This window comes from Lactuca sativa, chromosome 8 (assembly GCF_002870075.4).
Source record: "Lactuca sativa cultivar Salinas chromosome 8, Lsat_Salinas_v11, whole genome shotgun sequence".
In the NCBI taxonomy this organism is placed as follows: Eukaryota; Viridiplantae; Streptophyta; class Magnoliopsida; order Asterales; family Asteraceae; genus Lactuca; species Lactuca sativa.
The window spans coordinates 81,223,702-81,247,232 of NC_056630.2; the positions used below are offsets into that span (position 1 = coordinate 81,223,702).

The window sequence follows — 23,531 nt, forward strand, 5'->3', positions numbered from 1 at the left end:
ATGTTTAACTTGAGAAAAACCTAGATCCAAAGCCCATCAAGTATGTTAACGGACCTTGCCAATTCTAGTGCAATTAGACCTCATCATTAATGATGGTTAATTTGATTAGAGCTGTTAATATTCCTTCAAACTCTCGGACAATATATTGAGAAAGATTCTATTCATGTTTTCAGAATAGTCAAAACATTTAGTTCTTAACAACAAGCACGACAGGGCATAATAAATCAATTGTAAAAAGTTTAGTCAATATTTACTCAATGTTGTTCGAAGATTTATGTTTTAGAAGTGAGAATTACTAAAAATACATGTCATAAAGTTTATACATTGATGGTCAATTAGACACCCATCGACAATGATGATTAGTTTGGTCAACACTTCTTTGGTGGTCATAAATAGAGCAATGCTTTAAGCGTGAATTACAACATCCTACTTTATTTTTATGAAGTCCACATTCTTACTCTCAACCTTTTTATTTATAACAACATGCTTTATTATTTTCATATTTTTTTATAGCAATGTACTTTTTTTCATTTTTTATACCAATGTACTTTCGCTTTTTAAATAAAATTTGAACATTATGGTTAACAAATATTAACGGATCAAAACGATCAACCATAACCATTACTAACTATATCTAATGGCTACCAAATGCATTACACCCCTAGGCATGATGTAATTATATAAGTACATGATCAAAACCGTGATGGTCTTGGGTCGTGTGTATGAGCTAATAATATTAGTACGGGATATGACTCGTGACGTAACAAAACGTCTTAGGGAGGACGGAGTTGATGTTGGGTTCGCCGACGGTTTAGGGCGGTACCGCCGAGTCATGGCCCCTTTAATGGTGGGTTCCAACAGTTTAGGGATGTGAGAGCTCTTGTGCGGGTTGTTGAACCCACTTCAAACTTTACTCCTCATGCATCGACGACTTGAAAATGAGATAAGACGTATGTCACAAGCTTTACCTTCATGAATTTTCCCCATCGTTGATTGCTCCGACCTTATGAAAGAGTTCTCCAAATCTCTTTTGAATTTCCGATTGAAAATGACAAAAAAATTAAGATAGCTTTCATCCAAAGTCTTGGATCTTTTGTTTTTTCTAGGCCATTATCTTTAATAGTCTTTTTGTGAAAATAAAGTTATGAGCCCAAATGTTAGGTGCTGTTTGTTTTTTTTAAACAAAAATCCATAAAGTCTGCGAACCACCTCTGCAACCATCTACAGTAGAAGAGGTGAACCAAATGGCTGCAAACTGTAATAAGAAGCGTGTTTGTTTTTTTTAACATCTGCTTGCTGCAGATATTAAAAAATTAAAATAAACTGATTTTATAATCCAAAAATAGTTTTTTAATACCAAAAATTTAATAATGTATGACAGCAAAAATTTATGATATTTCAGCAAAAAATAATGATATTTAACAAAAAAACTAAAGATATTTTAGCATAAAATAATGATATTTTATCAACAAATTATTATTATTCAATATAAAAAAAAATTTCAACAAGAATAAACAAAAAAGAAAACAAAAAAAATATGAAATAAGATTTCAGCAATATATAATCAATATTTTAGCAAGAAAAAAAAGGTTGGAAGAGGCAAAACAAGTGCTGCGCCAGGAAGAACACACACAAAAGTTTTTTAATCCGAAGACTTTTGAAAAACAAACTGCGTGATAAAAAGTGCTGCGTCATGCAACAATAAAAGGTCTGAAGAGGTTTTTTTTTTTTTTTTTTTTTTTTTCTAAAAAACAAACATCACCTTAGTATGCATCGAATAGTTGCAAAATAGTTTTTTGTTTTGTTTTTTGAAATTTCATGAATCACAGAAAAGGTTTTTTGATGTTTAAAATTATTAATTTAAAATAGTTGTTTTTTTTTTTTTTTTTTTTTTTATATAAGTGTTCATAAATTTTTCTGGTATTAACATGCATTTTATGAGAACGTATTTGAATTACAATATTAAAAACATAATAAATTATTTTGTATGTTTTTAATTATTAAAACTAGTGATATGACAGTGGGTTAAATATATTTAAGAGATAAGTACGAGACATAAGCATGGGTTAAATATATTTCACATCTTGTGAGAAAGAAAGTATGAGACATAAGCATGGGTTGAATGGGTGGGTTGGGCTCCTTTTACGACAATTATAAAAATGTCACTCATACTAAATTCAGATTACATTGACAATGATGTTAGAATGTTATAGCGTAGACACACACCCAAAATATGAGTAAAACTATTGTTTCAATTTTGAGGTCATGGCAATGCCACATTATTAGTAATAATCATATAAACAAGTTACAATTACCCAAATTACCTTGATATTACGTAAAACATAAATTAACTTACGTGCAACAAATATAAAACTTTTAAATATTATATTTTAACAAAATAAGAGACATTTTACTAAAAATCGGATTATGCTTTAAGTAACTTAATCCTTTATTTGATTAAAAATTTAAAACATAGATCGTCAAACATGAAACATCGAATATACAGTATATGTTTATTACAAGAAATATTAACCGTATTACTTTCCACGAAAATGGTATTACATTCGCTGCGATATGTACAATACTTAATGCGAAAGGTACAACATGTTATGCACAAGATATGTATCGAATAATTTATTAATAGCAAGCAAATTACTAACAAAGAAAACTTGGACGGAGATCCCATTTTTCTAACCGGGCTGTCAGCGTATTAAAGAACCCCCACGAAATTCAGATCCAGAAGTTGCACAAGTTAGGGCTTAGCCGTACAAAAATCAAACAACTTTCCTGCCAAATTCCATACAAATTCACATTCAAGTCGATCGGCGACCGGTGTCTTCTCCGTCGTGATCTCCGATTAGGTCGGTTTCCTGCATCTCTTTACATCATTACACATCTGTCTCATACGTATTGATGTATACAATATTCGCAATCGTGTACAGCTATATATTTTTGAATTTACATATTGCCAAAACCCTAGCGTATACTCTACTTCAGTAAATGTTGCTAATATGTGTTGGATCATGAGATCGAATCCAAGTTATGGTGACTGGTAAAGCTGTTTTGAAGTATAATTACTCAAATAGCTCGTCATTTTTGAGGACGATAAACTGAATTAGAATTCACATTATGAATTTTGTTATATTAAGTTGGTACCAATAATGCACGGTTCTTAGTAGATCTCTTTGTATGATATGGATATAATTAAGGTGTGATTAAGAATTCGGTTGAAATTTGGAACAAATGGATCTGATCTATGCTGATAATACTACCCAAAATTTCATTAAACTGTTGCTGAAGAAAAATATGTGGAATGTTTGAATTATGTGATCTCAATTTAGTTACTAATCATGAAAGGTTCCTAGGAAATCTCTTTGTATGATCTAACATATAATATGAATGTGTTCACGACAATTCCATTGCTTGCATTTGGATTTGAAATTTGAACCAAATAACACAATTCCAGTTTCAAACCCTAGATCTGTGCTTGATGTACTGCCTAATGAACCTCCATGAAAGCTGAAATAATAACTTGGTTGTTTTAGCTTGCTGATATTTGATAAGACAATCCTAGCTGTAAATGATCAGTATATTTTATTGATTTAAGTTAACATTCCATCTATATGTTTAGAGAGCTATACTGAAGACAATTTACCATTTACATTTCAGATAAATTCTTGGTGAGGCAATGAATTTTTTGGGGCTGCGGTCCCAACAGACTGCAGCTCAAGTGTCACAACCTCTACCACCACAGCCTCTACCACCACAAGCTCAAGTAGAAACAAGCAATAAAAAGCCAACTACAACATTAGAGGATCTTGTGGCTGAAGATCCATTCCCATTTGTATCTTTGTCTGATAAGTTTGATGGAAGAAGTGAAGGAAGTGAAAGTGAAAATGGTGCATTTGGGGGATTAAATACAAAGAATGGAGCACCTGTTGTGGATAAACACATAGATGTTTGTGAAAAAGAAGGATGGATCACCATTCCACGCAGTACTTCCTCACCATTCTCTTACTACATTTTATTTTACATGATGACATAGTTTTTCTTATATGCATGCACATGTATGCATCTTTTAAATGCACCATATACTGATTTATAATTGATTAATCGGTACTCATCACTTTTGCAGAGGAACTTCCTGATAGTTGGAATGAAGAACCAGATATGCTATCTTTTAAAGCTTTTGATCGCCCCTTTGTTTTCCCAGGTACCCATTCTTTATTAAATCTCTTCTTTGATTTAGTTTTAGTCATAGAGCCATATAGTTCAATCTTTTTATCTGTAAAGGGAATTTTTTTCCCTGTAATTTGTCATTTCGATCAATGAGAATTACATTCCCCTGAAAATAACTGCTCTAACTTTCTTATCCATATAAAATACTACATTTTTTTCTTATTTACAGGAGAACAGGTTCATATACTAGCATGCTTATCTGCGTATAAACAAGACACAGAAATCATTACACCCTTCAAGGTTGCTGAAGTAATGAGTAAAAATGGCATAGGCCCAAATGCCAAAAAGCAAAATGGTGAGGTCAATGGGTCCCCTGTTTCTGCAGCTACAAGTCCTGATGCACATGGTACACCTCAAAATGCTAATGACATTTTGGATGAAAAGACTGACCCAAAAAAGGATCTTTCCACTGGTGAATCTCTTCTCAGAATGCAAGATCACAGAAGACAAACCGAAATGATTCTACAGAGGTTTAGGAATTCCCATTTTTTTGCTCGAACTGCTGAGTCAGATGAGCCACTTTGGTCAAAAAGAAAAACACAGGAAACGTTTAGAGAATCAACAGAAATGATTGGAGGGAAGTTTACTACATATGATGTGGATTCCAACAAGGGTTCTGAAAAGAAGGCCCTTTTGAATACTTCAGTTGATAGAGGAAGTCTTGATGGAAGTACTTCTGGTGGAGTTGCAAGAAATGGATTTAAATGTAGCTCGTTGGCTAATGGAGATATAGTGGTATGTTTCTGAAATGAGGTGCATGACTTTTTTATTATAATTATCTCATGGTTTTGTGTTTGGTATGATGGAATCGGAGAAGGAATGGAATGTTTCATTCCATTCCTTTCCTTTTGCTATTCCATTCCATTCATCCAAACAAAGGATGCAATCAGCCAATCATTACTGATTTGCATTCCATTTTCTTGTTTGGAAGGATGCAGGTGCTTTTACAGGTAAACATTGGTGTAGACTGTTTAAAAGATCCAGTTTTAGAAATCATTCAATTTGAAAAATATCAAGAGAGCACTCTAAATCACTCAACTACAGAATCCATAATTCCCTCAAGTCAAGATCCATGTGGAGATTTATTAAAATGGTTACTCCCTTTAGAAAATTCCATCCCCTCTCCATCTCCTTCATTAACTCCCCCTCAAATGAACTCTTCAAGTATTCGTACCTCATCAACAAAAGTCAACCCTTCCGCCACATCAGCATCCCCTATTTTCTCATTTGGACACTTCAGAAGCTATTCCATGTCAGCAATTCCTCCTAGTGCTGTTCCTGTCTCACCCTCTAGCTCTATGTCAAGCATTGACTTAGAAGACCAGGATCAGTTCTCAAGTAGAAAGTCAAAGGATGAGAAAGGTGAAGGTGAAGGACTTTTATCTTTCCGGGGTGTACCCCTGGAGCCTGAAAGGTTTTCTGTTCGTTGTGGATTAGAAGGGATTTATATTCCAGGGAGAAGGTGGAGGAGAAAAGTGGAAATTATACAACCTGTTGAAATCTCTTCTTTTTCTGCTGATTGTAATACAGAAGACCTTCTTTGTGTTCAGATAAAGGTTCAACCTTTCTTCCCTAGTTCTATTGGGCCCCATTTTTTGTAATACTAATGTCTTCATTTTTTTTCTTTTTAGAATGTTTGTCCTGCACATGTGCCAGATATTGTGATATATTTGGATACAATAACAATTATACACGAAGAGGCTTCCAAAGGTGGACCTCCTTTATCTTTACCAATTGCATGTATTGAAGCAGGAAATGATCACAGCTTGCCAGATTTAGCCCTCAGGTCATTAACATAGTTTTAAAAGATATCAAAGTTAGTTTTGCATTCTAAAATACTTGTTTTTCATAACAGGAGAGGAGAAGAACATTCCTTCATTCTAAAACCTGCAACTTCATTATGGAGGAACAGTAAAAGTCAAAGTGATAGGAATCTTCGGTCAACACAATCACATTTTGGACATGCAACATCAAGTGGTCATGTAGAACGTGGTGATAAGTATGCAGTTTTAGTATCATGCCGCTGCAATTATACTGGTATTCATGCTTTATGCCACTATTTCTTGTGTTTTTATATTATTAAAAGAAAAAATTTCATAATTGGTCCCTATGTTTTGCAAAATATCGCACTTTGAGGACCTATATGAAAAACGTCACGCCTATTGTTTCAAAAATTGCATGAATGGTCCTTCTGGTGTTAACTTTAACTTTTGAGTAGTTAGTTTTTTTTTTTCTAAATGGCCAAAATGCCCTTGGACCAAATCTAATAATTGTGTATACATCACGGATCAATTATGAAAATTATATATATATATATATATATATATATATATATATATATATATATAAAATATCAAATTTTCATAATTGATCCTTGAGGTATACACAATTATTAGATTTGGTCCAAGGGCATTTTGGCCATTTAGAAAAAAAAAAACTAACTACTCAAAAGTTAAAGTTAACACCAGAAGGACCATTCATGCAAATTTTGAAACAACAGGGACCAGCGGTGTGACGTTTTTCATATAAGTCCTCAAAGTGCGATATTTTGCAAAACATAGGGACCAATTATGAAATTTTGGGTGTTATTAAAAATCAATAACTGACACGTAGTTTGGATGCAGAATCTAGGTTGTTCTTCAAACAACCAACAAGTTGGCGTCCACGTATGTCAAGGGATCTGTTGATCTCAGTTGCATCTCAAATGTCAAGGCCAAATCTTGGTTCAGATGAACGAGTTCTTCAATTACCTGTTCAGGTTTCAATCTAAAAAAAACATAAAACATAGTTGATGATTATTATATTAATTAATGGCTAATTGTTGTTATATACTACGAAAAGTGATTTATTTATGTTAAATGGTTTTACAGGTTTTGACACTGCAAGCTTCAAACCTGACATCTGAAGATCTGACACTAACAGTGCTTGCTCCAGCCTCATTTACTTCTCTCCCATCTGTTGTCTCGTTAACTTCAGCACCCGCAACACCATTAAGCCCAGAAGAAAAGTCAACAAAAGTCAACGTTGACAGACACAATATTGCCTTGAAGAGACTCAGTTCAGCTTTAATAGAAAATCAAAGACGCAATGATGAAATTGGGCGTCAAACTGGCACTGGAGCTTTCTCTTTCAATGAGCAACCAATTTCCATCACTGATGTGCTTCCCAGAAGTGATTTGGGATGCACACATCTGTGGTTACAAAGTCGAGTTCCATTAGGGTAATAATAATATTAATAATAAATAATACTTGTTTTTTTCCTCCTTGTGATTTTTAGTTTATTATTTATTTATTTATTTTGATTGAAGGTGTGTTCCTTCGAAGTCTACAGCTACTATTAAGCTTGAGCTACTTCCACTCACAGACGGGATTATTACACTAGATTCTTTACAAATTAGTGTTAAGGAGAAAGGTATGTATATATAATATTCCTGCTTATAATTAATCTAAAAGTGAGAAAGTTTGTTAATTTTGGAAAATAAAAATATAGGTGTAACGTATATCCCAGAGCACTCACTCAAGATAAATGCAACTTCCAGCATAAGTGCTGGAATCCTCTAAGTCTCGGACCATAATGCATATATGATGTTATACGCTCTATGAAGATCATTACATGCTACTCTCAATATATATGTATCTGTGATTGAAATGTAGTGTCTTTTTTTGTTTAAGGATGAGTCTATAAAAAGTTGTATGATTTGAGTTTTTTTTTTCTTTTATTTTTTAAAATGTATGTGGTGACCTAAACAGAAAAAAAACGCTCAATTGGTGTGTGAAATCCAAAGAAATACCTGTACATTTGTGTTTCGGAAATTGTTTGTTGGACCAATTTTTATATGATTTTCGTAGAACCAGTACTACTGTGATAAACTTAATAGGTGGGACATTAACTTGTTCTCACTCTTTTATTTTTTTAAAAGATGTTAATGGCCTCGTCTTTTCATGTGTTCATGTTGATAATACAAAAAGTAAACGAAAAATAGCCATATGTTGTCATTCGTCTGTTTTTGCAAGTTGTGATTGGAGATAAAAGGGTCCACACAACCGTTGTGCCATTTGACTTAGGGTGGGAAAGCAGTTTATATGTCAAAAAGTTGAAACTGGCGATGGGTTATCTTGAAGAAGACATCACTCGTTATGTCATACTGGCTTCTTTTTTTTTTTTTTTTTTTTTTTTTTTTTTTTTTATATAAATAAAGAATTAATGTATTGGGTATGATGATGATCATTTTTTAAAATAATAACCTAGTTTTATAATGAAATGATATTGATTATGGTAAGCATTCCAACTTAATTTATTAAATTTTCAACGAGTTTAACATGAAAAAATAGAAAATGCGTTGCCATAAATGGTGAAAATCAGAAATTATGTTGCTATAAAAAAGCAAAAAAAATGAAAGTTCGCTGTTGTTTGTTAAATATGTATCTTTTTTGTTGTGTGCAAGAGATCTGAGAATAAGACCCGATATGTTGCGAGTTTGTGTCCGTATCTTATATTCTCTTCAATTTCAATTCCGTATTTAATTAATGTAATTACCTATTACATATAAATATATAATATTTTTAAATATTTTATATATTCATTACATATAGTGGTTCAGTTTAATTATGTATATGGTGTTTTACAACAAAATCGAAACCTAACCATTGCACTGTGATTAATGGAAATAAATAACCACACTAACGTTTTTAATAATGGTTATCTCATAACAGATATGCTATATGAGTTAATTCGGTTACGGTTTCATTGGTACATTTAGCAAATAGGACCAAAGAAGATAATAGTTATGTTTAGAAAACCTTAGGGTGCGTTTAGTTGCGGAAAAATAGGTCGTTTTCCAGAAAAATTTTCCAAGAAAAATAAGAATTTTGAAAACGCGTTTAGTTCGTCTATTTTTCTAAAATTACAAAGAAGTTGGAAATTTTTGGAAAAATGATAATCATTGTTTTGCATATTTTTCTAATTCCAAATTTTTTCTAAAATATAAACACACAACGACTCCACCCCATCCACCTCTACCTACCCCCACCTTAACACCCCCCATACGCACCCACCCCCGCGCACACACACACACACACACACCAACCCTTAAACACACACACACACACACACACCAACCCATAAACACACACACACACACACCAACCCATAAACACACACACATACATACCCACCCACACACAAACACACACATACATACCCACCAACGCACCCACACACACAAACACACTCACACACATACATACCCACCCATACACAAACACACATACCCACCAACGCACCCACACACATACCTACCCACACCCCTACAAACACACACCCACACACACAAACCCACACTTACCCCCACCCCCACCCTCACAAACACACACACCCACACACACACAAACCTACACCTACACCCACATACACAAACACACACTCGCACCCCACCCACCCAACACCACCACGACAATCACCGACCTACCATCACCACCACCACCACCACTAACCCGTCACTAGCACCACCACTACCGCTGCCGCCACCATCACCACAACTGACACAATTGTCGCCACCACCACCATCGCCTGTCATCACCACCGCCGCCGACCCGCTACCGTCACCACCCCCACCCACACCCTACCACTGGTACCGTTTTTTAAAAATGAAAACCGATAGAAAAATACACATCTAAACAAGTTTTCTAATTTTCTAAAACTGAAAATGAAAAATGAATAAGTTTAACTAAACGCGTTTTCTAAATTTTTCAATGAAAAATGAAAACGGAACACGAAAATCGAAAAGGGAAAGCAAAAAACGAAAAATGAAAACTATTTTTCCGTAACTAAACACAACCTTAGTTTTTTCCCTAAATTTTGAAGAAAAAAAAACGTATGAGAGTTAGTTAGGTTTGTATTTTAAAAAACCCTATATTTTTTTCCCCTAAATCTCTAATTATAATGATCTAGGAGGTTAACCCTTATAATGGGGTTGACTAAAAAGACATCTTATTTTACCATATAGACATCCTAATTAATTTTTGAAATATTTTTATTGGTTAAAATTGCATTGTTTTCTGAAAATGTTAATACTTATAAATGACGTTGGCTAAAAAGACATCTTATTTTACCATAGGGTGTTTTATTAGCATCTCCCCTTATTAATGCTTATTATCGTTAAAAGACAATTATAATTCTCATTTTGGGGAGTGGATATTCATTTAGAATCAATGGAAATTCTAAATTGTCTAGCTTATTTATTTATCTAGGTGTCCTCAGGCAACTTTTATATAGTCAATCACAGCCCAATTTATAAAAAATCCAATCCATAAAATAAAGATTAGAATGCAAAAGCAACATATGATGAATTGGGATACTAGTAATGGTTGATTTCTTAAATAAAATAATGGACAATAATAGAGGTTGAGAATAATTATTTAATTTATATTAAACCAATGATAATATAGATATAAAGCAGGCCATTTTAATACTTATAAATGGGTTAGACTTATTAATTATTAAGTAGGTTTCACTATTTAATCCAAAGGTGTCAGTTCTAGCGTGTATTTGAAGACAACTTTTTTTATTTTTATTTTTATACATTAACACGTATAAAAATTAAGAATTTGACTATTTTTATAGATATTGTAATGCTTGTTTTAACATATAATTTGAAAACAGGGTCACATACATATGACAATACCATAACATGTTTTAGGTTTAACCTTTAAAGTAAATTATTGAAATCGTACTTGTGGTTTGGTTAAAATTGCTCGTTTGGTCCCTAACTTTTTTTTTTACACTTGGATCGTCCTTATGGTTTGATTTTGTTGCGTTTTTCGTCCACGTGGTTTGATTTTGTTGCATTTTCGTCCCTTACATACATAAAGTTAGCGACCAAACATGCAATTTTTACCAAACCATAGGGACAAAAAACACAACAAAATCAAACCACAGGGTCAATCCGAGTGCAAAAAAAAGTTAGGGACCAAACTACAAGGACAATTTCAGTAATTTACTCTAACCTTTACTTTGATTTTTGTCTACTTCATGACTGTTTACTTTCGTTTATGTTAGAACCATATTATTATAGAATTGATTTGTCCATGAAATTTCGACACACTATATAAACACAATAAAAAATTATTATTTGTTGATGATATTATACATTGCTGCTTTGCGCAAATGATATTTTTGTTAAATAGATGAAAATTAAAGTATGTTACTATTTCGTTTTAGATAAGTAAACCATATTATACAAACTGATCTAAAGTATGTTATTGGTTTTCTGAAAGCTGTTGGATAAAATGTAAAAAGTTTTCAACTTGCATCATTAGTACAAAACATGAAACGTTTGTTGCTTTGGTGCCCCACTTAACAACTGTTATATTGTCTTGCTAAGTTTCTCGCATACCCTCCATGTGAGGGCATTTTCATCTTTTCATGTCTTTGTCTCTTTTATCTTATTATTTATTTTTTCCATTTTTGCTTAAGGTCATCTGAATAAATAAGTTTAGCCTCATTTACGGTTAACATCCCTAAAAGGTAGTTGTTTGTTTGTATCCATCGTCACTAATAGAGCTCTCAGAGACACAGAAAATCCTCTTCCAAAACCACGTGTTCTTCTTCTTCTTTTCTACATGTAATTTATTAATAATAATGAAATATGGTCCACCATGCCATCACTCAACGCTTTGATGCAACGATGATATATGGTAAGAAGATATGGTTTTAATGAACTACATTTCATAACTAAAAATCCAACTATAAAATATTAAATTTGATATTTTCTTGTTTGAAGTTGGACATTCCATCATGTTCGGTATTGAACTCCATCCTGATGGTAAGCTCACAAAATTCCCCGAAATAGACTCAATAATGAAAGTATTAAGTTACATTTTACCCACAATCATTTAATACCATTTTTGTTTGTCCAATAGTGACTTGGATTTTGGACCTTGAGCTTGTAGGCAAAAATGATTATGTGTGTAATCTTGCACAATACTTGAAAGACACCAAAATAATATGGTAATACACAAAGCCCCCTGACCTTATTAGTCATGAGAAATCCATATCTCTTTGGATATTGAGATACTGTATCATATTTATGAATGCTTTGCGTTTGTTATGGAGGCTATGTAACTATTCGTAAGATCTCACAATGTTGTTTATCAATGCTTTTCATAAAGTGTTGCATTTTGTGGTTCTTGAATTTTAGCATCTGTTGCTCCTACTTGTTTCCTATAACAAGAGAATTTTCTGTAAAAATTCAGCCCTACGTACAACACTCTGTGCTTGACCGAGGTATAGAAGTAGTATCATATTGTTCCATTTGGGTACTTCAAAACACATATGTTAATCATGGATGCTTTTTTTTAGATGTTACGCGTTTCATGTAAGCTTCCCAACCCTAAACCTTCAAGTAAGATAATGTGGATCAGTGGCGGAAGCGAGAATTCCTACTCTAGTTGCACTTCACACTAGTAGTTGCACATACTTTTTTAGTGGGTGCACCTTAATAGAAAAAAATTACACTATGATGAAAAATCGAGTGGTGGTCCAGGACCCCCGGGAGACACCTAAATCCGCCACTGATGTGGATGCTCATATATGTCATAAATCGTATGGTGTCTTACTTACCTTCTTGGTTGGAAATATATTGAAAATGCATGAAAAAGTCTCTAAGCTATAACCCTGAAACGAATATACTCATAATAGATCAAACCATATCAAGTAAGGTTCAATTCCTCAGCTTATAAACACCATTATATTATGCTGTTGATGGAGTGAATTCTATACAATCTCACAAACTCATTAGATAATCTAGGAGATCTTGACTCCTGTATTTATCACCATGATCAGATTGAATGGTTTTAGTGTTCTTACTAATGGGTTTTGGGAAGCTAAAAACAATATTTTTTTAATAAAACAATTTTAGGCGGCAACGGAAGCAATAAGAAAAATAACTATTATATTTAGACCATTTTAACAAAACCACAAAAGATCCATTACATGATATAAGAAATATTTTGATAACCACAGGATGTTAAGAATACAACATTTGAAGACTTTGACCCCACTTGGTTTTGAGAAGTTGATGAAGATGACAAAAACTCAAGAAAGAGTTTCTCTATAATGTATCCACCAACAAGTATATGCCACTAAGAATGCTAGTTACCAGATTGTATGAAATACTTCTTAAGCCTCGAAGCACTTATCACAAATAAGTACTAAATGAGAAGCACTTCTAAGCACTAAATCTTCGATAGCTTCAAAAGATAAGAAGAAGAGGAGAGGGAGTAAGAATGTAACACCCCAAATTCCAGAAGTTCAATGAAGGGCCAAAAGTGTAAATTTAGGGAAGGGACTCGACGAGTAGGTCTGCTTGCCCGCCGAGTCGGAGCGGGATTCTGTCGCGGTTTAAGTGGCCAACTCGCCGAGTCGGCGGCTTGGACTCGACGAGTTGGTGCTGAAGAGAGAAAATCTTAATCCCGGGGGTTGTGCCCTATATAAAGCACATTATAACCCACCCTCAGCCTCTTTGCTACCCTTTTGAGATCCAGAAACCCTAAATCGTGAGTAAGAGCCCTTGGAAGCAACTTGGAGCCTAAATAAGTGATTTTTGGTGGAAAGGGCCTTGAAGATCAAGAGGCTTGCTGCAAAGGAGTGGTGTAGATCTGGGATCTACTTCAGTTGGAGCTTATATTGGAAGTAATAATATGTTGCTTGGGTTCTTTTGCATCTAGATCTATTATCATTTGAGATTTGGGGTATTTTTGGTATGATTGAGAGCTATTTCGAGGTAGAGGCTTAGATCTGAGGTTGCTACTTCAGATCTAGACTTGTGATGGTCCAAAATGTCATAAAGCTTTTGTATAAGAGTTGTTGGTGAAGCCCCTTTGTCATAAACCCTAGCCCTAGAGTGTTTTGGGCCTATATCTCCTTGGTTTCACGTATAGTTTGCAACGTTATGTAAGGTTTAGACTTAGAAGAGTGGAATCAACGAGTTGTATGAACATGAGCATGGACTCGACGAGTTGGAAGAACAACTCGCCGAGTCTGTTAAAGATTGCCTTGGACTCGGCGAGTCTGTTCTTAGACTTGGCGAGTCTGGTCGCGGAACCCTAACCTCTTCTGGTTAAAGCCTCGAGTCAGTGAGTCGAGGGGTGACTCTGTGAGTTGAGCAGGATGGGACTCGGAGATCGTTGGACTCGACGAATCTTGGGGTGACTCGGCGAGTTGAGTCGTGTACTAAGAGTTTTCAGAGTTTAAGGACTCGACGAGTCAACGAGTTGACTCGGCGAGTAGGGTCAGTCAGGAAGTTTGACTTTGGCCTGGACTTTGACTTTGACCTTCAAGGGTGTTATGGTGATTGGTTATTTATGTCAATGGTCCATTGATGGCAATAAGTGTTGGAGTTTGGAGCAGTGCTTCGGGTGTGTGCTTCCGTGGTTCGGTTCTTCATTTCAAGTGAGTTATCCTCACTATAATCAGGGGTCTAAGGCACCAAGGCCGGCCCATTGAATGTGTTATACTAGCAGTATTGGATGTTGAGTATGAGTCAATGTTGCATGTTAGTGGTTATTCCAGTTAGGTGGATTGGTAGGACTACCTATGATGTTATGTGATTATTGAATGCTCAATAGTTATGTTATATGATACATGTTATGTGGGATGGGTTGAGGTTGTACTGCTCCGTGCGGTAGCCAACAAACCCTAGAGTATTCCAGATATGAGCTGAGGGCCCGGTAGGCATTCCAGACTCATACTGAGGACTCGAGAGCATTCTAGATACGAGTTGAGGGCCCGGTAGGCATTCCAGACTCGTAATGAGGGGGCCTGGGGTATTCCATTCTGAGGGATGATTGGACCCATAGTAGTAGTAGTTACTGTATGTATAGGGAGTGGGGCATTCCAACCCGATGGTTGTGGGCCAGGAGTATTGCATCCCGGTAGGATGATTGGACTCATATTATGTTGACATTCCAACCCGATGGTTGAGGGGCCTGGGGTATTCCATCTTGTGAGATGATTGGACCCATAGTAGTTATTGTTGTACGTAAAGGTGTATGGGCATTCCAACCCGATGGTTGTGGGCCGAGAGTATTCCATCCCGGTAGGATGATTGGGCTTGTATTATGTAGGCATTCCAACCCGATGGTTAAGGGCCCGGGGTATTCCAACCGGAAGGTTGATTGGACCCGTAGTATGTTGTTCTTTGCTGTATGCGTATGTTTATGTGTGTATGGGTACTTTGGGGGAAACTCACTAAGCTTTCGGGCTTACAGTTGTGGGTTATTGTTTCAGGTGCTTCAGGAGATCGTGGCAAGGCGAAGGCGTGATCGTACCGCTCTTCATGTTTTATGATTTATGTGATGTGGTTCTGGGGGATACTCTGATGTTTAAACTATTTTGAAAACAAGATGTATGAACTTAATGGTTTTTTTTTGAATGAAATAAAATGTTTTAAATTGGTTGAAATTTTTGGTCGTTACAAAGAAGCTACAACTACATGCATAGACGAGAGAAAAGAGATGCAATGACTACTTTCATTGAAAGCCCAACTCTCTTTTTACACCAACTTATGAGATCTAGAGCCCATACCCTTACACAAGTCAAAGACATGGAGTAAGAAGTCATGGAGTGTGTAAGAGGGAGGTTGGCAAGCAATCTCTAATCCTTTATTCATGTCTAAGATTTTGAGGCTGGAAGGAAATGTGATGTTTCCAAGTATTATCTCTTTAAATATACAAGTTTATATACTTATAAATGAACTACTAAAAGTCCAAATACTTGTACACAATATATATATATATATATATATATATATATATATATATATATATATATATATGTCTAGTTTTTCACTCTATAAATATTATTTTTATAAAATAATAATTATTATCTAAAATTACACGAGTTGAATTTATTTATTAATAATCAAATTCTTAATAAATAATCAATATGTGACAACTTAATAAAGTGTGATCCTATAAGATCATATGTTATTGACAAACATCATTCTAAAATGATTCTCGAGCATATAGATACAACACCTACCAAGCCGATTCTCTACTTAATTGTGAATAGATTTGAATATTTCAAAAGCTTCATGTTTATGTCTAAACATGTAGACATAACCATATCTATTGAAGTCATTAGTAAATGCAATGAAGTAACTGTATCCATCTTTAACAATTCTAAAAGGTCCATAAATTTACGTATGTATGAACCCTACTAGATCTTTGGCCATTTCTCCGATACCAATAAACAAGGCCTTTGTTATCTTTCTAAATAAAGACAATCGACTTATGGCCTCTTGATTCCAAAATTCCTTCCTACTGGAGTTTGTAATGCGTTTCTTGTTTATATCTCAAAGACGGTAATTTAATAAATATTTTGATTTAAATCATACTTAAATTTTTTAGCATTCAGAGTATATACTAATTTGTTTTTATTTTTTTATTTTGGTTTGAGATATAATTATGCACATCTAGTTCTGTTATTACAAGAAATAACATTAAAATAAAACAAAAATATAAGATATATACTAAAACCACCCTCAAATTTATAAATATTTACATAGATGGAAGACTGTCACGTAAAACAATAATTTTTTTTTGTCATATTCTTATCATACGTGATTTATATTTTTTTACATGCACTAAATTTTAGTTTCTTCAATTTTATTGATTTAGGTTATGTTACATGACTAACTCATAAGTTAGCTTATTTTTCGAGTTTTTTTTAAGTTGTTATGTTTGGAAAATCAAAAAGTAATTCTTATTTTTTTTTTCTTTTTTTAATTTTTTTTTCAAATATATTCTTAATTAATTATAGAAGACATATTTTTCTAAATGATATTTTATATATTTCAGATAACTTATCAACTAGTTTTACCAAATATTATTTTTTTAGCTTTTGATATAACAACTAGTTTTTCAACAATCAATTAACTTTTCAGCTAACAATTAATTTTTCAGCTAGTATCCAGATAAATACATTGTTATTTTGATTACTAATAGCCCAAAATGAAAGAAATAATGATACTAATTTATGTACTTCGCCCTACATTTAACTTACAATTTTAGTTACACGTAGTAATTAAACTTTTAGTTACATCCAAATTATGTTCCATCTTCGGAAAGACCATGTGAAGTATATAGTAACATTTGTAAGGAATAAAGTTGTTTTTACTTTTTTATAATTGAGAATGATACCAAAAACGATTATAAAACGATAAATATGTGGTTATAAAACGATAAATATGTGGCTTTAAAATGGTAGGTTGGACATAAGCCTTGAACAGTTTTCCTAACTTACTTTAAATACTATTTTATTACATGAGTTTTTAAGATTTTGATGCCTAACAGTCTATCTATCTAGTATTAAATTATTAATCATTCGGTTATAAAAGAGCGGGTGAAAATATGATTCATCGAATTTCTGAAAGTAGACGATTATCTTGAAAGTGAACTAGGGAAGAGATTACTTTCTCGATTTCCATCTTTTCTTTATAATTATTTATTATTATCTTTTTCTTACTACTCATTCTTTTGATGTGATTTCAATACCTTTTGGGAATGCTAGGTGGTAGTGGTTGCTTTTAAACTCTAATCACATTTCATACAACTCGAATTCTCTGAGTTCTTCTTTTCAATCGTTTCTAAAGTGTTTCTATCTCTGATCTAAATCTTTTTCTTGACATTTGTATAACAAATTTCCCTTCTTTTTTCAAATTTCTGAATTGGGTCTCTTGAATTTTAACTAAAAAATCCAATCTTGGTGGGGTTTTCTTGAAAGAATCTTGTGTAGTTTTGTACACAAGTCAACATTCAGTCTCTTCTGGGGTTTGCTAATTTCATATTTTTCTTGGTTTTCAATCATACCAAGTTAGATGATTTTTAGGGTTTATTGTGATAAATGAGAAATGTATAAAGTTGGAATCTTTTCACATGGGGTTTGTTAATTTTATCCGTTTCTTGGCTTCCAATCACTAATTTCATCCAAAAGTTTGGCATTTTGGATACAAATTTGGGGGTTTTGATGATACCAAGTGTGAAAGATGAAATCTGTTGATGAAAAATGTATAAAATTGGAATCTGGGCATGTTGTAGAATCGAAGACGAACAACAACACTGGATGTTGGAATCGATGGAGACTAATTGGCAGCTGTGTTTCTTCAAGATCTAAAGTCGAAAACTCCATTAGTGGCATAACCACTCATTGTGGTAAACCAGTCTCCCAATTTTCCCACAAAATTTCACAAATTTCACAAATAATCTGCTTAAATTTATCTGTTTTTATGTAATACAACAGTGGAAAGCAAGCTGAAGATTGATGAACCAGTTGTTCCGATAGTTTCATCGACTACAAGTAATAACGAAAGCAATCCATCGACCCCAAAACCGGAAGACGAACTGAAACTTGATTCGAGGCTTCGGATATTTGGTTTCAATGATCTGAAATTGGCTACGAGGAACTTCCGACCAGAAAGTCTTCTCGGAGAGGGTGGTTTTGGGTGTGTTTTTAAGGGGTGGATTGAAGAAAATGGAACGGCGCCGGTGAAACCAGGCACCGGACTTACTGTCGCCGTGAAAACCCTAAATCACGATGGGCTTCAGGGTCATAAAGAATGGCTGGTTTGTTTACTTTGTTGTTGCTTTATCTTTTATCTTTTTCATTTTGTTTATTTTTTTTTTCTTATGATTTATATTTTATTGTTTGATAGGCGGAAGTAAATTATCTAAGTGACCTTATCCATCCAAATTTAGTTAAATTGATCGGTTATTGTATTGAAGATGATCAACGGCTGTTGGTTTATGAGTTCATGCCTCGAGGAAGCTTAGAGAATCACTTGTTTAGGAGTAAGTTACTATTTTTAATGATTTAGAGGGTATTTATGTCTTTAGCACAAGAGTAAGATCGAGCCTTCATTTTGGATGTAGGGATGAAGAGGGTATTTACGTCTTTTGCACAAATAAGAGATTGAGTCATGTTTCAACTTCTCGATTGAATTTCTCGTATTGACACCGCTCTTTTTCCGTGGACAAAAATTGCAATTTTTGTCTTATTGACGTCATCAGTTTCGGTCAAAGTCAAACACCGAACAACTTGTTTTGTTATACCAACATATATATATATATATATATATATATATATATATATATATATATATATATATATATATATATATATATATATATATATATATATATATATATAACCAATTTGGTATTTGTTGTTTCTAATATAAGTCTATCGTTATTGTAGGATCTTTGCCTCTTCCATGGTCCATTAGGATGAAAATTGCTCTTGGTGCTGCAAAGGGTCTTGCTTTTCTTCACGAGGAAGCGGAAAAACCGGTGATTTATCGCGATTTCAAGACCTCGAATATTTTATTAGATGCGGTATGTGATACAAATACTAATCAAACTATCTTGTTTTCTTGAAGTTTTTAATCTTGGGGTTTTGGTGTTCATAAAGATTTGTTTTGTAGGAATATAATGCCAAACTTTCGGATTTTGGTCTTGCAAAAGATGGCCCCGAGGGTGATAAAACTCATGTATCAACTCGAGTCATGGGAACTTATGGTTATGCAGCCCCCGAGTATGTAATGACAGGTTTGCACTTTAACCCTTTTGTTAGCCATTTTGCTCAAACAAGTAATATTTGACCTAATTATTTTGTGTTTTTGTATATTTCTTTTAGGGCATCTTACTTCAAGGAGTGATGTATATAGCTTTGGTGTTGTTTTGCTCGAAATTTTAACCGGTCGAAGGTCAATGGACAAAAACCGTCCAAACGGTGAACACAACCTCGTAGAATGGGCCCGCCCACATTTAGGAGAGAGAAGACGGTTTTATAAGTTAATAGACCCTCGGCTCGAAGGTCATTTCTCAATAAAAGGAGCCCAAAAAGCCGCACAACTAGCGGCCCGTTGCCTTAACCGTGACTCGAAAGCCCGACCTCTAATGAGTGAAGTTGTTGAATGCCTAAAGCCTCTGCCGGCCCTTAAGGACATGGCAAGCTTATCGTTTTATTTTCAGACCGTTCAACTTCAAGCTGAACGGTCTGGGCTGAGCTCGAGTGCACAAAATGCAGTTCGGGCTCAAGGGTTGTTTTTAAGAAACGGATCGCAACATCCGAGGAGCCTATCCATACCTAATGGTTCTTATGCTTCTCCTTATCACAAGTTGAACTTGAAGTCACCAAAGCCTAATGACAATGAGAAAAAGCACAATAGCACATTGTAAATTATTATCATTTTTTTTTAAAATTTCTGATTTACTTCTAGTTTTCCAAGTAATATAAATATATTTCTTGGTTGTTTGCGGTTTGAAACGCAATTAAGAAACATGGGAAACTGAATTATAGCAAATTTGATTCGTTTGTTGTATATTTTTAGCCTGGGTCATTATCACTTGAAACGGACCTTGATTAGTATGAACTCGCTAATTTACTAGTTAATGTTTTCAAATATGATCAATATTTTAGTTTTTTTTTTAATAAAAATAATCAAACCCAAACTCAAATAGTCTACGACTGTGTTGTTTGTCCTAAAACGAACGAAAAAATAAAATAAGCTACTAAAGACGTGCCCTTTTCCCAATCTGTCAACTACATTTTAGTGACAAATAGTCAACCATTTCATCATGTTTACTTGAGAAACAACTTCACATTTGCTAGTAGTTTATTCTAATTACATGTTTGATTATCACCGAATCACTTGTGTTTTACCTCAAGCAACTCTCCTATTTAACTGATCCATCGATGTGCTCTCAAATATTTTATCAGCATTACCAACTTCAAATCCATCTCGTCTATGAACCTCTTGAACCTAAGTTGCAAAACCAATCAATCATTATGTTAAAACTCAAAAAATACAAATACAAATACAAATACAAAACAAACAAACAAACTTTAAAATGCTAACCTTATCTTCGGGTAAATCTTTATATTCGGGCAACACGATACGCTCAGCAAACTCGATATATGAACACGGGACCAATTCTTTGATTCCATCAGAGAATTCAAACATGATTGAGTCTGCAACCGTTGAACTTTGCAGCAGTAGAGCATCTGGGCTCACTGGTACAAGAAAATCATGTAAGATGTAAATCAGATACACAACAACCTTAAAAAAAGAACTAACCCTTGAGAACGCCCCCTTCCGAGTTCAACTTGAACCCTTTGTCCTCAATAAACTCGTTAAAATTCTTGATGTTTTTCAGGCGAGATTTGAGCCTATGAATTGATATCGTGACATGATTTACCATGTAACCATTGACTAGAGTCCATGCAGCATACTCGCTTTCACTGGAAATCAAACATAACAAAAACAACATTTTAGAAGAGTATTCCTGACTGGACCCACTCTACTACTGGTTTGGAGTAGAGTCCGATCCAAAATAACCGGCGGTTATAGATTACAGATGGTATAACCGCCGGGCAGACTAGACCGGGCCATATCGATATGACCCGGTTTAATCTGAAAAAAGTCAGAAAAGGACAAAAATGCACCTAGCTAATTGTTCAAATTCATAGTGTGATGGTTTGGGCCACGTTAAACAACCAAGGGCACTTGAAAGGACAGTATGTTTGTGTCCAGCACCCGATAGCCCGATGTACTTTCTGATTATTTCCTGTAAGCAAGAACACACGCATCAAGATTCAAGACTATGAACACTATGATTAAATTGGTAAAAGTTACACAACAATATATACTGATTAAAATCATAAAACATTATGAATTTTAAATCAAAACCTGGGCTTGCGGGCTCATTTGATCCACAAGAAGTTCAGAGATGAAGATTCTAGGTAAGGGGCCATGAACACCGCTGCCACCATTAATGGAGGAGACGTTTGGAGGTGAAAACCAGAGAGCTTTCAGCTTCTTTTTTGGAAATCTTAATTCTTCGCGTTGAGTATAACCAAAATCAAGGAAGAATTTTGATATAGAATCGATTCCATAACCATTTACCCCAAATGTCCGATATGCGATATGATCATAGCATATTTGATTAGCATCTGTAGATCCGACAAGCTCCAGGATTGCTTTTGCAGTTGGGTTTCGATTCAAATACACTTGTTCCATACTTGAAAGCACACTTCTGAAGAACGAATCACCACCCTGAATCAACACCAAACACAAATTATATCCCATCAAATATTATGAAAATCACGAAATTAAACTCTTTTTAATTCAAATCTAAACATCGTGTTCCGTTTTAGTTTCTGATTATGTGTATAAATTTGATTCCAAGATTCTAGACTACGCATTCTTGCACAAACGATCATAAATAAAATTATGTAAACAAAAAAATTAACAGTTAAGTACACAGATTACAAAGCAAACACGAGACAAATGCGTACCGAAGATGACGAAAAGTGGGATCCATTAGTGGATTGAGAAGCTGAAACAATCGGAACTTTCAATGAGGTTTTAACGGAATGATTCATGGTTGATGTGAAGACAGTTTTGACGAAAACGGAGCTTCTGGAGCTTGAAGACGATGGATTAATGGAGGACGATCGTAGAGAAGAGAAAATTTTGGACGATGATACTGAAGATTGGGAGCGAATTGTCATCATCTGCTTCACGTATCAAAAACCCTTTTGGTGGAATCCGATGAGGATTAGAATGGATGGGTTTAGTAGCGTGACAGATTGGAAAGAGAGTGTCGTGTACGATGTTGAGATGAGCATGCCTTCCTTGTTCTGTCGTGGCATACATATCACCGTCGGTATTAAACATGGATGGCCCAGAAAGCACCCATAATTCCATATATCTGATAATACCGGAAAGTTACAAAATAGTCCATATGGTTTAGCGAATATCAGAATTTTAATTTAATTTTATGATTTGTATCAATTTCGATCCTATTTTCAGTTTTCTCACTTGATTGTCAATTTTCATTATACAATCTATATAGATCCGATTAATGTTATAATGTTTGGTTGTTCATCATTTGTGATTTTGTGTGTTTAGTTGATTCGATGATTTATTGAACATAAATACTCGTATCATATTTGAATTTGACTATTTGAGAACAATTTGTTAGTTTGATTTTTCAAACTAAATTTATACATGCTAATTGATTTCATTATTCGTTCAGTTGTAGCATGTGGATAATAATCCCTTTGTCTTTCACTCGTTTGAGACCCAATTTTATTAGTTTGATTTCATAAATTGGTAATTTGACGCCCACTTTGGTTTATTTGATTTTAGAAGCTATAGAATAGTTTATCACTAATGAGTTTATTATTTCACTAGTTTATAATCCATGAAACCACAGTTATAAAATTAATT

At 34.2% G+C, this 23,531-nt stretch overlaps 3 protein-coding genes across 3 annotated transcripts; 2 read left to right on the plus strand and 1 right to left on the minus strand.

Annotated features, from left to right (window-relative positions):
- Nucleotides 1–2,672: 2,672 nt before the first annotated feature.
- Nucleotides 2,673–8,035, plus strand: LOC111896041 (uncharacterized). Its single transcript, XM_023892063.3, has 11 exons — nucleotides 2,673–2,861; nucleotides 3,670–3,995; nucleotides 4,136–4,213; nucleotides 4,409–4,974; nucleotides 5,178–5,795; nucleotides 5,871–6,025; nucleotides 6,095–6,276; nucleotides 6,864–6,997; nucleotides 7,110–7,459; nucleotides 7,548–7,651; nucleotides 7,730–8,035. Exons 2-11 carry the CDS (start codon nucleotides 3,689–3,691, stop codon nucleotides 7,798–7,800), a joined length of 2,565 nt encoding a protein of 854 aa, XP_023747831.1. The 5' UTR covers nucleotides 2,673–2,861; nucleotides 3,670–3,688; the 3' UTR covers nucleotides 7,801–8,035.
- Nucleotides 8,036–17,611: 9,576 nt separating this feature from the next.
- LOC111896050 (serine/threonine-protein kinase PBL35) lies at nucleotides 17,612–20,618 on the plus strand. The gene is made up of 6 exons (XM_023892072.3): nucleotides 17,612–18,450; nucleotides 18,539–18,861; nucleotides 18,951–19,086; nucleotides 19,493–19,629; nucleotides 19,719–19,842; nucleotides 19,931–20,618. The coding sequence occupies exons 1-6, from the start codon at nucleotides 18,285–18,287 to the stop codon at nucleotides 20,473–20,475; spliced, it is 1,431 nt and encodes a 476-aa protein (XP_023747840.1). The 5' UTR covers nucleotides 17,612–18,284; the 3' UTR covers nucleotides 20,476–20,618.
- A 204-nt stretch (nucleotides 20,619–20,822) lies between these two features.
- LOC111896051 (uncharacterized) lies at nucleotides 20,823–22,929 on the minus strand. Its single transcript, XM_023892073.3, has 6 exons — nucleotides 22,595–22,929; nucleotides 21,987–22,352; nucleotides 21,743–21,864; nucleotides 21,375–21,538; nucleotides 21,156–21,310; nucleotides 20,823–21,059 (listed from the first exon to the last, which is right to left on the minus strand). The coding sequence occupies exons 1-6, from the start codon at nucleotides 22,811–22,813 to the stop codon at nucleotides 20,961–20,963; spliced, it is 1,125 nt and encodes a 374-aa protein (XP_023747841.1). The 5' UTR covers nucleotides 22,814–22,929; the 3' UTR covers nucleotides 20,823–20,960.
- Nucleotides 22,930–23,531: the final 602 nt, after the last annotated feature.

Bases quoted from the DNA above. Each gene is read 5' to 3' on its own strand.
- LOC111896041 (XM_023892063.3), top strand. From the start codon at position 3,689: ATGAATTTTTTGGGGCTGCGGTCCCAACAGACTGCAGCTCAAGTGTCA. The intron at 4,214-4,408 runs GTACCCATTCTT...TCTTATTTACAG, and splicing joins TCGCCCCTTTGTTTTCCCAG to GAGAACAGGTTCATATACTA. The intron at 4,975-5,177 runs GTATGTTTCTGA...GGAAGGATGCAG, and splicing joins TGGCTAATGGAGATATAGTG to GTGCTTTTACAGGTAAACAT.
- LOC111896050 (XM_023892072.3), top strand. From the start codon at position 18,285: ATGAAATCTGTTGATGAAAAATGTATAAAATTGGAATCTGGGCATGTT. The intron at 19,087-19,492 runs GTAAGTTACTAT...TCGTTATTGTAG, and splicing joins AGAGAATCACTTGTTTAGGA to GATCTTTGCCTCTTCCATGG. The intron at 19,843-19,930 runs GTTTGCACTTTA...TATTTCTTTTAG, and splicing joins CCCCGAGTATGTAATGACAG to GGCATCTTACTTCAAGGAGT.
- LOC111896051 (XM_023892073.3), bottom strand. From the start codon at position 22,813: ATGATGACAATTCGCTCCCAATCTTCAGTATCATCGTCCAAAATTTTC. The intron at 22,353-22,594 runs GTACGCATTTGT...GTGTTGATTCAG, and splicing joins CCCACTTTTCGTCATCTTCG to GGTGGTGATTCGTTCTTCAG. The intron at 21,865-21,986 runs GTTTTGATTTAA...TCTTGCTTACAG, and splicing joins AAATGAGCCCGCAAGCCCAG to GAAATAATCAGAAAGTACAT.